General features: G+C 45.4%; 1 protein-coding gene across 2 annotated transcripts; it reads right to left on the bottom strand.

The window, feature by feature from the left end:
- Positions 1-144: 144 nt before the first annotated feature.
- Positions 145-11,224, bottom strand: rmdn3 (regulator of microtubule dynamics 3). Of its 2 annotated transcripts, none has more exons than XM_040124694.1 (12): positions 10,555-11,224; positions 9,261-9,450; positions 7,651-7,794; positions 5,687-6,023; positions 4,339-4,441; positions 3,896-3,956; positions 3,710-3,785; positions 3,166-3,243; positions 2,929-3,027; positions 1,853-1,906; positions 947-1,027; positions 145-749 (listed from the first exon to the last, which is right to left on the bottom strand). In XM_040124694.1, exons 1-12 carry the CDS (start codon positions 10,754-10,756, stop codon positions 690-692), a joined length of 1,485 nt encoding a protein of 494 aa, XP_039980628.1. In that variant the 5' UTR covers positions 10,757-11,224; the 3' UTR covers positions 145-689. The 2 variants fall into 2 exon arrangements, with proteins under 2 accessions (XP_039980628.1, XP_039980629.1); XM_040124695.1 differs by having other exon boundaries at positions 1,812-1,906.
- Positions 11,225-14,223: the final 2,999 nt, after the last annotated feature.

A 14,223-nucleotide genomic window follows, 5' to 3' on the forward strand; every position in this document is an offset into this window, starting at 1 on the left:
CAATCAGGTTTTAGAAACAGATTCTGATCAAAATACTACAATGTTATCACTACATCTACATTAATGAAGTGTCGTTCACCTCCACAAAACACATTTGACAAAGAGCGACTGAGGTTCCACTGTTGAAGGAAGTTCTCGATTTCTTCCAAAAATCTAAATAAAAAGCTAGTGGTATGTAGCCATGCAGATAGTTTTATTTGTCCAGGCTTTGACATATCTGTCTCTAAAATTGGTCTCTGGACCAAAAAGCAAAACCATCTGCATGACTATATAATCACTGGAGGGAAGCGTGGACACGTCTGTTCTGTCGTCATGTCATTTGGGTGAACTGATCCCATTGCATTCCCGTGACGGTGCTGAAAATAAAACCTACTTGTGTTTAATCACTGATTTTCAGTAAAAAAATAAAATAAACATTATGATACCATACACACTACAAGCCATAATACTGATACCAACTCAGTTAAGCCACAATAATAAAGTCTGCAGAAAATAAATAAACATCATTAACTCCATATCATTTCACAGTGACATCATAACAAAGATATCAACCAATGAGGGGAGAGAAAGTTAGTGTGCCATTTGCACTGCCCATCTGACTGGAAGATCACAGATTGGCGACCTGACTGGCCAATCAGTGCCATCGACTGAGTGTCTCCCTCTGCTGGACCTCCGTTGAAAGGAATCGGTCAGATTTTTCTGTTAGTTAAGATCCGGAGCTGAGCCTCCAGTTTAGACGTTTCTTCATCCTTGGAAACGAAGAGGAGGCAACAACAGATAGAGATAATTGTGTGACGTGCAGTTACATTATTTTTACTTCAAACAGGTCACTTTCATTGCATTCTGCAGCACTGAGCTCCGTGCACAACTTTTCAGTATTCCACGCTCCTGCCCAAACAGCTGCGGCATGCAGAGTTCAGGTCGGGAGGGTGATTTGTGCTCTTACGTCATTGGTGCCGGTGGACATCTTCAGAGCCAGCTCGGTCCAGTTTGTGGCCTCAGAGATGTTTCCCAGCTCCTTGTGGCACTAGGAACCAGACGACATGATTAGTCTTATAGTCCTTAAAATCACAACACACTGATGAACACAGTCCATTGCTTACTGCCTGCCTTTAACCCTCTGAACCCTCTCCTGATTTTGCTCAGTTTTCACTCGTTTTTTTTTTTCTCCTCTCTTTTTTTTTCTGGGCAAGTTTTTGTGTATGAATAAACAGAGGAGAGTGTTTGTGTCCCAAAGAGACAAGAACCAGGTCGATGGGACATTCTGAGCCTCGGTATTGTCAAAAAAATGTAAAACGTAAAAAGATCATCTTCATGCATTTACATTTACTCTTGTTTTCCTTTTTCTTATTTCTATTTGTGACGTAAAGTTTTGAACTACAGTTCCCATCAAGCTTTGGGCCAAACAAACAAAACCAAAAATTGGAGTCCGTGGCTTAAATCTGGGTTGTTGTTTTTTTTTTAGCCTATTAACTGGCTTACAGTGACAAATCTAGATCATGAAAAGCCACGCTACATCAGCGGCTAGCACTTCCTGTTTGCACTGTCACCATGGATGCAACAGCAATCACCTGGATTACCTAAATAATAAAGAAAGTGTCTGAATGGGATGATTATGAGGTTTGTGCAGGATTTCACGCGGCTGAATGTGACCGAAGTGCCACCGACTCCAGCAGTGTGTGTGTGTGTGTGTGTGTGTGTGTGTGTGTGCGTGTGTCGTGTTCGGATGGTCAGTCCTGCGCAGTGTATTTAACAATCGCTCGGTAAACAGTTCCAATAAACCTGTGTCTGCAATCGCTCGACTGTATCACCTGTCGAATGACTCTCCAGGATGAGGGAGCCGATTCTTTACCTTTGCGATGTAAAGTCTCACTGTCTTGGAGAAACCCGGACTCAGTTCTTCTGCCTAGAAGTTCACACAAGACACAAGACAAGAGACTGAATGGAAACACTCTGTTTTACGATCACACCTCCGTGGAGAATATTCATCTAAAATGAAAGGCCGATTAACAGTCAAGACCCACTGAACGCTACGCCACGTTCACCTTTGCATTGTGGGCAAGGTGCTCTCTGGCGAGTGAGTGTTTTAAGACAAGTAGCATGTCACCGCACGTCCCTGGTTTGATTCCAGCCGGGAACCTTTGTTCTCTCTCCCTTTGTTTCCTGTGTCTCATACTAGAAATACTGGCAGGAATACCACTGATGATACTTTTTTATCGCAAAGGCAAAAGAACTGTGGGAGAGCAGACGGCAGGGGCCCGACCGCCAACGATGTTTTTATCTGAATGTAAAAGCCACGGGCAGCAAACTAGCCCCTGCTAGACTCCCAGGAAACATTGGATCTGTTACATTCTTCTCCTTATCTAACAATGCTGATCTGTGCGGTCCCTTTTACATATACTCACTAACACGCAAATGATAAACTGACAAAGGAAGAGTGATGCAGTGGCTGGACAAGAAGTTTAGTCTTCGCCAGCTGCAGATAAATGTCTCAACGGGAGCAGAGTCACATTCATCGTCGGAGCAAGTGGTGGGTTGCAAAGTTGACACGCTATTATTAGGTTTTCCACCTAATAAAACAAAGCCATCGTACTCCGGTGTGGACCAAAACAACCGTACCAAAACCCTTTAGTGGAGGTGGTCTAGGTCTGGGCACAAACACATTTTGAAGTGGTTCATTTGGAATGACATGAGCAAAGTCAACAGCTGCTAGCGGCCAAGCGGAGAAGAAATCGAGGTCTGACCTGGACCAACAACGAAGTACGTCGCCTTCCTGATATTAGGGCAGACAGAAGCTTCGTCACGACCCTCTTCCTGTTATACGTTTACGTTCCCGCCCCACACACATCTGACCAATGAGAGGAGTGAACCCTCTCACGTGGCTTTCAGTGGTGCATTTTACTTTACTTGAAGCGCGTGGACCCGTACCTTGAGGAAGTTCTCGAGGGCGTCGTGCAGCGTGGAGGAGGGGGGGCTCTGGTACAGGGCAGCAGCCGCCTTCCTCTCCAACCAGTCCAGAGTGGCTACCTGCAGAGACACAGACAAACCAATCAAACACTCTGACTTTGGACGTGGCTGCCTTTAGTTGACGGTATTTACATATGGATATTGGGATGATGACATCTGCATCTGATAAGACCAGAGTCAGCAAACCCCTCGTCTCACCTCGTAGCACCATCTACCCAGCAGGTAGAAACACACGGGGTCATCTTCTCTGAGGGCGATAGCACGGTCCAGGTGCTCCTGGGTGGAGAAAAGACATCAGTCGAGTTCTCTACACCTCCCTCAGGATTAGAAAGAAACCCAAAAGGAACAGGGATCCAAACATTAGTGAAATATGAAGGGGCCATTCACTGCTATGACTTTCAGACGGTGTGTTTGAGCCACGGTGGCCCCCTCTCTAGCAGACAGCCGTCCCCCTGCTTCTCACTGTCAGCAGTGACTCAGTCTGCAGTGTAGGTTTACACACTTTGATGATAAACCACAGAATTGCACTGAATTCTTTACCAGGTAAAAGCGTCCTGCCCCCCCCCACACACTCTCTCTCTCTGCCCCTTTCTCTGGCCAGCATCTGCCCTATGTGAGGAAGGGGGTTCCCAAGGAGGGTCAGCTGACTTGGGCCAACCTCTTCAGACAGACCCCCGTGCGGGCGTACCCTGCGTCACACTGTCCGTCTGAATGGGGCACCCTGTAGGTGTGCCTGCGTTACCTTCAGTATGTGGCTGCTCTTCAGTTTTCCGTGCATGGTCTCCTGCTGTGAGGTCAGTCCTGTCAGCACAGCAAACCTGGAGCCAAAAACGAACAGTTACCGGGACATCAAAGATTAACCCAATGATCACTGGTGGGAGCAATATCGAGAAAAGGTTTTAATGGACCCACGTGCTCTTCATCGTACCATTTGTGACACTCAGCGTTCAGGCCGTTCTTCTTCAGGGCCAGCTCTGCCTCCTCGCGACCTGCAACACCAGCTCACAGTTTAATCCCAACAATTGTTGAAGATGTTGAAGATCCAACCTGTACCCTTTTTCTCTTTAGTCGGATTACTGTGTCGGATATCATTGACCCCCCCCCCACCATGAGCCGGGTTCTGTTCCAGGTTTCTACCTGTTAAAAAGGGACTTTTTCCTTGCCGCTGTCGCCAAGTCCTTGCTCATGGGGGGATGTTGGGTCTCTGTATATATAACTATAAAGAGTCCGGTCTAGACCTGCTCCACATGAAAAGTGCCCTGAGATGACATCTGTTATGACCTGGCTGCTATATAAATAAAACTGAATTGAATCGAATCGAATTATATCAGGCTATTTGTGTGTGTGTGTGTGTGTGTGTGTGTGGATTACCTTGTTGTGCATAGGTCTTCTTCTCTTGTTTGTCCTCAGTGGATTCGTACATATCACTGTAGGCCCGAGCCAGTCGCCATAGAAACTCCCTGCTGTCTCCATACTGCAGACACAGAATCAGAAAACCGCCACTCAGCGTTCAGGGTAATTCATTACTTGAGTACATTATACTGTAATCGAATTACTTTTCCCATCCACTTTTGGTGATCACACTACACACGTCGTGACGCCCATGTTGGAACTCAGATTAGCCTGAAAATGACTGTGATAGAAATATGGTGCTAGGCCACTACTGTCAGAAGACAAGCCACAAACATCACATGGCGCCCGCGGTCAAACTAAATTGAACCGAGCCTGAGTAAAACACTTGTTGTAGTTTTCATTTTAGTACAGTTTCCAGACTGCACGGTGAACATACTGACTTGGTCTTTGCTAAAAACAGAAAGGAAATCGAAAACTGCTGCACGTTGTAACGGGGCATTTAACCGCGTGCACCACGAGCGCCTCAGTCAGTTCCTCAGTTTGCCCCGGTGACCTGACTGACATCTACAGGCACAGCTGCTGGTGACTGTTTGGTGCCGGTTCCTCTACAGCCTGTCAGTACTCAAAGATTTACACAGTGTTTTTACAAGTGAAACGTTATTTTCCTTAAGAATAGTTTAGACATAGGAAAGCGTAGTAAAAAGATATGAGGCTGAAGCTACTCTCTCTGTTAATGTTACGCCTATGAATGTTTTTTTTCATTATAACTTTGGGGTATTTTTACTTGGTGGGTTCAATTCTTTTTCTATCAACTGCTGAAAATCTCAGACTCGCTAAATCAGTATCTTCTTTTAAGTTGCTCTTTAAAACTCACTTTTATCGTTGGGCTTTTTTGTAATTGTATTTTATTCTGGCAGTCACACAACCGCATGTGTGCGAGGTTGTGTGTGTATGTCTGTGTGCATTTGTACATACAAGCGTCTGTGGCTCAGGTAGAGCAGGTGGTCCACTAACCAGAAGGTTCGATCCCCGGCTCCTCCAGTCCGCATGTCGATGGTTGGTTGGTGTGTGTGTGTGTGTGTGTGTGTGTGTGTGTGTGTGTGTGTGTGTGTGAAAAGAGCTATATATGTATAAGTGCAGTCCATTTACAGTATATGCGTGTATTTGGTGTTTTACTTGTTACTATTTCATCTGAAGTTTTCACCATATTAACCTGAATTATTTATTTCTGCACACCTGTACTAAAGTACTTTATAACCACTGATTCTGACAAGTGCTACATAAATAAACTTTATTCTATTCTTGTGGTCTTTATTATCATTAATAGTTTCAGCACTACTTTACTGTCATGTAACCAGTTACTCACCTCTGCTCTGTTGTCCAGCAGCAGTCGAAAGCCCTCTGCCTTTAAACTGGCATCTCCTGTGTGGAGGATGTCAATCTGAGCCAGGAGGAGAGCCAGCTCCCCACTGGGAACTTCAGTCACCAGCTGCAGCATCCCCTCATCATCCTCCTCCTCCTCATCCTCCAGCTCCCTGTCTTCCTCCACCTCCTCATCCTGAGAGTCTTCCTGGCGGAGGGTGAGGACTGTGGCAACGCTCCTGTCTTCTTCCTCCTCAGACTCCTGCTCAGGCTCCCGCTCGCCCTCCTCTCTGTCTGTGTCACGGTCTGTGTAGTCTGACTCAGCGTAGGCGGTGGAGTACCTGGGACAAACAGACGGTGACAAATTTAAGGAAAAACCTGAAAAATGAGTGGAGAAACAGGATGACAGTGCCCCCATCCACAGGGCAGGAGGGGTCACTGAGTGGATTGATGAGTATGAAAATGATGTGAATCGTGTGCTGTGGCCTTCACAGTCATCAGATTTCAACCCAAGTGAACACATATGGGAGATATTGGACCAATGTGGTAGACATCGCTCTCCACCACCATCATCAAAACACCAAATGAGGGAACGTCTTCTGGAACAATGGTGTCCATCCCTCCAGTAGAGTCCAGAGACTTGGAGAATCAATGCCAAGGAGCATTGAAGCCGTTCTGGCAGCTCGTGGGGGCCCAACACCTGACTGAGACACTTCATGTTGGTTTTTCCTAATTAATCTGTCACCCGTCTGTATATGGAAGATCATCTGTTATTCATTTTGTATTATTTAGCTGGGAGAAGATGTAACTGTATTCAAGAAACCGCACCTTCAATTTCACACTGGAGTGTATTGATGGATGATTAAGTTTGCTGTTTAAAGAGTTGATTCACCCAAATCACAAAAAACTAGTTTCCGATTTATCTCCGGTGGTATCTCCCCTTGCAGATAGTGTCTGTTTTATTTGTCCAGGTTTTGAGACATCTGTTTCTTAGACCTCAGCATCAACACCAATGCAAACGAGGTCAACTGCATTTGTTTGAGAAAATGTAAGAAAAAACAACTTTCGCAATGTGTGAAAAACATTTATTGAATGGGACATTAGCAATGGCACAGAGGCGGTGCTGATGCAGGGGGCTCCAGAAGAAAAAAAACACTAGGGCAGGTCTGCTAAAAAGGTTTAGCCTGGGTCAACTTTTGCTGCAACACAATCCAGCATAATCCAGCAAGGTGCTGTGTTGGCCAATCAAACACATGCAGACGTGCATTCCTGGTAGTTTACTTTGTTGTAATGTGAACAATGTATTTCTGCTGTTTACCACCAGACCGCCAAAACAGAAGATAAAATGATTGTCAGTGTGATAACTTTCCAGAGCAGTGAACCTCTCTCATAGTGCTATTAAGTGCTCTTGGCTTCTGATAAGCCTTCGAACTCTCGGATCTATCATTCAAACATTCATCTCCTCTGTACCGGGAACGGCATAACGCCACCACCTTGCATTTTCTCAAATCAGTGCCACTTTCGTTCAAAAACTCTCGACAAAAAGGAATGTTGGTCAGTCAGTCACTTGCTAAGCTTTAGCCACACATGGTGCTATTTAACCATCTGTAATTGTCTCACAAGAATTAGCTGATTAAGCCTGTTAAGAAGTCTATCTGAGATCCAGGGCAGATTAGGGATTTTTGCCACCTAATCTGCCCCACAAACCAAAGACACTAAAGGCAAAACAAAAAAAGATCAACACTTCAAAGCTGCACTAGCCAACAATTTCAAAGTAGCAAAGGATCAAATGACTATGAAAGAGCAGAATGACAAACAATTAATTCAACTTTAAAAAAAAAAAAAAAAAAAAAAGTCATACTGGTATCATCAGTGTACTATGAGAAGCCCGGAAAACAAGATGAAGAATACACCAACACAAAAACAAGTGAATGCATTGCTTTTGAACACCTCCAACCCATGACATACCCTCCTTCGCTGGTCTCTTCATACGTGCTGGCCATGCCCTGGCTGGCAGTGAAATAGATGGAGCTGGAGCTGGCGGAGTCAGTGCGCTCTCTGTGGACGAGATGACGGCGCCGACGTACCCGCTGACTGTCCTCCACTCCCTTCCTGAATGTGGAGGAGGAGGAACACACATGCACATCGGTCAAACGATCCCAACGACCTCCATGTGGGGAACCAACCCCACTTGGAAGGGTTACTGTGATGTTTCACCCCATTACTGTACCATTCTGTTCTCTTACGGTGCAAAATGCGGCTGCTAGAGCCTTTCGGGAACCAAAAACCTATGAGAATCTAATCCCCACTCTGTGGCTTTCAGCCAAAGCCAAATCTGACTTTAAGGTGTTCCGGTAGACACGTGGAGTGTTACATGGACGGATACTTATCAGCTCTTACTGTGCGTTATTTGCCATAAACTTAAATCCGGCAGCCCGTTGCACCAGCTCAAAGGTTCAAATAATAAGTTCAAATGTAGCTTCGACTGAACGTTGTGTGGAAGTTCCACTATAACTTCATGGAGAGTGGCCGCACCACACAAAGTAATCACAACCTAAGGGTTAACTTAATATTGACACCTTCCCCGCCGTGGTGGACTGGTAAAGACTATGACAGAAGAGCTAGAGGAGAGTTATCTGCAATAATTCCAATGTGAGCGCATTGTCTGTGACTGAGTGCAGGCCTAGTACTGTGCTTTACAGTTACTGTTTTGGAACAGACACGAGCATAAACACTGTATGATTTTATGCTGCATTCACTTGAGATGGGAAATCCTGCTGGCACAAGTTTCATGCAACAAAAACTTTGGAAGAATTTTTTTTTGCCAAAATGGAAGATTTCCAGACTTTGGTTGATCTTATCAATATTTATGGGCATAATTATCTGAGATGTAGGCTAAGTACAACAGAGACGAATAATAAATTATCTTCTAGTTATCAGAGGGAAGCTAGTTTACATGCAAAAGCATACATACACTTTCTCAAGAAGAGTGTCTCTTTAGGACCCTTAATTTCTGTCATTCGTTAGTTATCAGATTATGGTGCTTTCTCAATTTCGTCGACTATAATATTGAGGTTTTTGATCATTTCCGGCATCACTGTGTGATTTTAGTCTGCTGTATATTTGAACTTTTTGCTATTATCATGCATTATCGGGACCATGCTACATGGTGTGTTTATTTAATCAGAGACATCCGTGAAAAGTTTCGAGCAAAAGAAAAAAAAACAATTTCCCCATTGAACACATTAAACGAGGCACAACCCCCTCACAGTTTGACCAACCTACACTGTATGTATCTGCTTCAGACCTGCATCAAAAATGTATCCTGCCTATACTAATTGTATTACTCAAATACCAAAGCAATACCACCTGTAATTTAGCCTGATACACTTTGAATTATTGGAGATCATAGGAACGGGGTACTCGGTTAAAGTAAACCACCTTGGATTTGGACCGTGTATTGTCTACACAATATGATTTGATTATGATGGTCTGGCCAAAAAATTACTGTTTGTTATCATATTCTGAAGAGGTTCATTGGGGGTGGATTCCACACAGCTCACCACACTGTCACTCACTTGACATCCTGAATGATTTGCAGGGCGATGTCCTGCAGGCCGCCCCTCAACTCAGCCACCTCTGAGCGCAGTGAGGCCACACAGCTCAGCACCTGGTCCAGCTGGTTCCTGAGCTCCAGCTGCTGCTCTGGGGACAGGCCCTGAACCACTGCTTCCACTGCTGCCAGAGCCTGCTCCTGGGCCTCTGCCTCTGGAAGAGGAGACAGGGAGACAGAACATGTTAGAAATTTAGTCAGTCAGTCTTGTACCCTCTAGATGCATCCCCACCCCACCACCTTTCTCCCACCCTCCTGACATGAACATCTATCCATCCATCCATCTATTTTCTCCTACTTATCCAGGCCTGGGGCGCTGCGGCAGCAGGCTAAGAAAGAGGGCCTGGTCGTCATTCACCTTACCTTCATCCTCCAGCTTCTCCTGGGAGATCCCAAGGCATCCCCGTGCCAGATAGGATACATACTACCTATCGCATATCCCGGGTCTGCCCCCGGTCTCCTCCTGGGCCCTAGAATACCTTTGGATGGAGGCATCCAGGAGGCACCTTAATGAGATACCCGAAACCACCTCAACTGGCTCCTTTCAAAGCAAACGAGCAGAAGTTGTATTCCAGATGTCTGAACTGTTCACCTAATCCTTAAGCTCCTCAACTGTGGCCTCAGAGAACTGCCGCTTAAAAATGGTGGTGGGGGAGTCGGCGTTGTCCTGGGAGCTGTGTTGTTGGGGGCAATAACTCCTGGAAGGATAAACCATGGCAAACTGGTCCCAGGTGAGGAGTCAAACTAAGAGTGATTCAAAACACTTAATATAAACAAGAACTCTGGCACAAAGCCACCTGCGATTAGGGAGACAGGACCCCCCCTCCCAGGCCTGGCACTGAGCTCATTTAAGGCTTTATTTTAAGGGTTCTTAGTGTTTTCCACTACGGAAAGAAGGCATTATTTCAAATGCTGAAATTGCCAGGCCATTTGTCATTCTCCGGGTGGTAAAAGATGAAGTCTTGCTTATATAAATGCCCATTTAAAAGCCTCAAAACAACATGAAAACGAACCCGGTTAGCACCAAGCATGTCTCTCTCTCTCTCTTCCACACACAGGCTCACACGCACACGCACCGACAGACACACACACACGCACGCACGCACACACACCGACAGACACACACACACACGCACAGACACACACACACGCACAGACACACACACACGCACAGACACACACACATACATACACATACACACACACACACACAAGCAAGCAAGCTGGTGTCAGTGCCAGGCAGAGCCGAGCCAACCCACCCTGAGTATCCAGCGTCTCCCGCAGCAGCGCCGCTCCGTCCGCGCTGTCAAACAGCCGGGGAGCTGGACGGGCCCCCAGCACCAGTCTCTGGGATCTTCGCTTACTGATCTCTCGGTAAATGATGAAGGCAATCAAGCTCAAGCCGGCCGTAGCTCCGACTGCAAGCCCGATTAACCCGTTCCTGCCGAGCGGCGTGTTCATTTCTCCACACTCCGCAGACGCAGGTCGTTGACGTTAAGGTCGGTTACTAACAGGTGCCACGGTCTCCCACCATGGCGGCTGTAATGAGCCTCAGGCTGCCAGCGACGTGACTGGAGCCTCTGCACCGAGTTAGAGAAAATACGGTTGGTACGGGGCACGCTCACCGCTAGCACTTTAGCCTACCGTCATTAGCCTTTCGCTGCCGTAGCGTTCACTGGCCAACAGCCACTATCGACTTTTAGTGAGATACAATTTTCCTTTGGCGCCTCGCTTAAATACTACGACGACACTTTTTTTTAAAAGCTAAACGAGTCTGCGTATAAATTATCACGATGTGCAAGTGTTAGTAGGCCACTAGCGAGACTGCTATGAAAATGTATAACGTAGCTACTTCACATCAGCACCGCCGATGACAGCCAGGCTAGCGCGTGGGAAAATAACTTCCGGTTTCAACGTACAAAATAAAACGCGTTGACAAGCGGACGGAAGCACATTTCCGCCAGGAATATAAAAGCATACACTCACGACCAGAAGTATTTGGACGGCTACATACGTCTGCTCTTCAGCCGCCGAGCTTCAACAGATTCGGTTTGAAAATAAAATAACCTACACGACATTAAAGTGCCAGGTCTCTGCTTCAATGGGTTGGTTTACATCAATATAGAAAGAACTTTGGTGGAGCTATAGCCCACTAAACAAATAGTGCACAAATTTTAGGGGCTCAAAAGTAAGTGGACAGATACTAAAATCATTTGCAGCCATAAAGGGGTTTTTCTCCACCTTGCAAATGATTTTCCGCTCATCCACAAGGCTTGAGCTCCCCGGTCTAACAGCTCGTTTGACATTTTCTAGTTTTCCTGACCGCGCCTGCTGTTTTAGAGCGTGTCCGGCTGCTGGATTTGGCAAAAGCAGCTACTTGTGATATATCTCTCTGATAGATTTTTGCTTTTTTGACCCTGATTACAATCTTCTCCTCATATTGACCTAAAACTCCACCTCCATCTAAATGGCAACCGTCAACTGTCAGTCAACTCTGAGCCACGTTTGAGCTCTTTTGTGCATGAATTAATGCTGAAACAACACACAGCTGCCCGAGAAACATTTAGCAGCCAAGGGGCCAATTACTTTTGAACTCTTGCAATTTTGGCACTATATGTTTAACGGGCTATATCTCCAAACCTCCTCAAATTAAAGCAGAGACTTGACACTTCAATGTAGAATCCATTATTTTATTTCAAGTTGAGTGTGCTGAAGCTCAGAGCCTGAAGAACAATGTGTTACTGTCCAAATATTTAATACTTCTGGACTGTATATACACAATGTAAAGCATTATCAAAATACAAAACACATATGCAAGTCTAAATTGTGCTAAGTCGCTAATAATAGATAGTATGCAACAATTATGCCTGTATGGCTTGCTGGTCGTTGGACCTTGTTGCAGTCGATGGCAGAGCAGATGGGGCCTCCAGCTGTCTTCAGCACCAGGTCATGTGACCAGCGTTAACGCTCTTCACCCCGTGCTTTGGGGCAACAGCCAAGCATGAGGTTCGCTGGAGTACCTCTTCGGAGGCAGAAATGGCATGCTGGAAATTCAGCCTTCCCCTAGAAGAACATGTTTGGCCGGGCTGGACAGCACATCATATATGGACTGGATGAGGAACATTATTCTGAAGGGCTCTGTTTGCCACTGCTCATTTCAGGGGGTCTTACGGTCCGTTGCCCAGTCCTACCAAGGCCAATGTGCCTTTTGAGCCCATTGCCACCATCTGGATTGCTCCCAGTGCCTCGGCTTCTGCTTCCACCTGTTTTTGCACCAGTTGGCACCCTTTCTTACCTCGGACTTTGTCGTACCAGGTAGCCTCTGCTCTTTCCACTGCTTCCTCAGCCCTCCATTGCAATCAGTCCTCACCTCAGTGGCGGCGTGGGAGATCTGGGGGTCACTCAATTCCCTGTACTGCAGCAGCTATCTTTCACAGCTGACCTCGAACTCCTCACTCAATCCACTAATTCGGAGTGTGACCTTGTTCTTACTTCCATTCAATGCGATGCTGGTCAGGCTTCGTGGCAGCCCTAGCCACCTTTGGAGGCAACTGATCAACCCCTTGGAGCCCTCCACGGTAGACAGATGAAGCTCATACATGAGCAGAAGCCACAATGTCTTGGGAAGGATGCCATGTTGGTAAATCCGAGCTTTGAACTTTCCTGGAAACCCCAGTTTGTTCACTGAGTTGTACAAAGTCTCCAACACCCTGTTTGTGGTCATGATGGACAACTTGTTCTCTTGTTCAGGCAAGTTGCAGCCTAAATCAAAAGTCTGATGTATTAAATCCAAGGTAGGCCTGTTTATTATGAGATATGGATTATGTTGAAATTATGAGACACTGGATCAAAATAATGACTTACTGAATAAAAATGGGCTTTCTAAATAAAATGCATTTATTATAAGATATTTAGTGACAATCACAAAATAGTGTTCATTTTTACTTTGCCCTAGACCCTGAGGGGGCCTGAAGGCCCCAGATTATTTGTGGCAGTAAATTTATGGTAATGTGATTAATTACTAATGCAACACTAACGCTAAATCATAAACTGAAATGGTGAGGGCTATACGGGCTATTCATTCTTACCCAATCTAGAAGCCCTGTCTTATGAGGGGACCCTGTGTCAAAATCACAATTTAATGCCTTTAATATTTCTGTTGATATTAGGATTACATGGTGTACATAAACCAATCAGTGTCTGGTCGAATCACCTCAAACCAGCTGACATGGAGCAGACCTGGAGCAGCGTAGTATTCCGGTGTGTTCGTTTCTGAGACTCAAAATGGGTTGGGAGACCCCTCAATAGGGCTCACAGCTCATTTTTCCTCCACGCCCCTCTAGTGGCTTAATATGTCCCTGGGGATGATTTAACAGTGTTTGTCTATGTCTGGATACTTCCTAATAGACAGACCTTCTAAAATCTCTGCAATGTAATGAGCTTGCATGTAAAAAACAAAAGATGTCAGTCTTCTGTTTATGGAGGTCAGTAAACAGACCGTAATCTTCTCTTATTTTTTATCAAAGTGTCTAAAAGGCTTATTTCATTGGGTTAAATGCATAGTAAGTCAATGTGTTGCCAGTGTCGACATAACTGTGACCGCTGTCAAATTTGAATACAGAGCAAGAAAAATAACGATTCAAGTCATAGCTATCAAAATAATAAAAACACTTGCCAGTAATTGCTACAAACGCAGGACGGTATCTTTGTTAATAAGATTATCAGTGTGCTCGTTTCTACTGAATATCAATTTGACGAGGACGTTGATGCTCACCTCACTCATGCCGTCCTTTCTTCCTGTGCCACCCACAGGACAGCAGGGACAAATACAACCACTACATCATGTTTTTTCAAAAATGTCAGTTCCTTCTTTTGGTGATGATTCTGTCTTTCTATGTCATAATTTCTTCTATGTTCTTTAAAATCCT

Source organism: Xiphias gladius, chromosome 4 (assembly GCF_016859285.1).
Source record: "Xiphias gladius isolate SHS-SW01 ecotype Sanya breed wild chromosome 4, ASM1685928v1, whole genome shotgun sequence".
Lineage (NCBI taxonomy): Eukaryota > Metazoa > Chordata > Actinopteri > Istiophoriformes > Xiphiidae > Xiphias > Xiphias gladius.

What these genes read in the sequence shown, in the direction of transcription:
- rmdn3 (XM_040124694.1), bottom strand. Translation starts at nt 10,756, where the DNA reads ATGAACACGCCGCTCGGCAGGAACGGGTTAATCGGGCTTGCAGTCGGA. An exon ending in GAAGAGACCAGCGAAGGAGG is followed by an intron (nt 6,024 to 7,650) that starts GTATGTCATGGG and finishes TGTTTGTCCCAG; the next exon opens with GTACTCCACCGCCTACGCTG. An exon ending in TGAGACTTTACATCGCAAAG is followed by an intron (nt 1,028 to 1,852) that starts GTAAAGAATCGG and finishes TCTGGTTCCTAG; the next exon opens with TGCCACAAGGAGCTGGGAAA.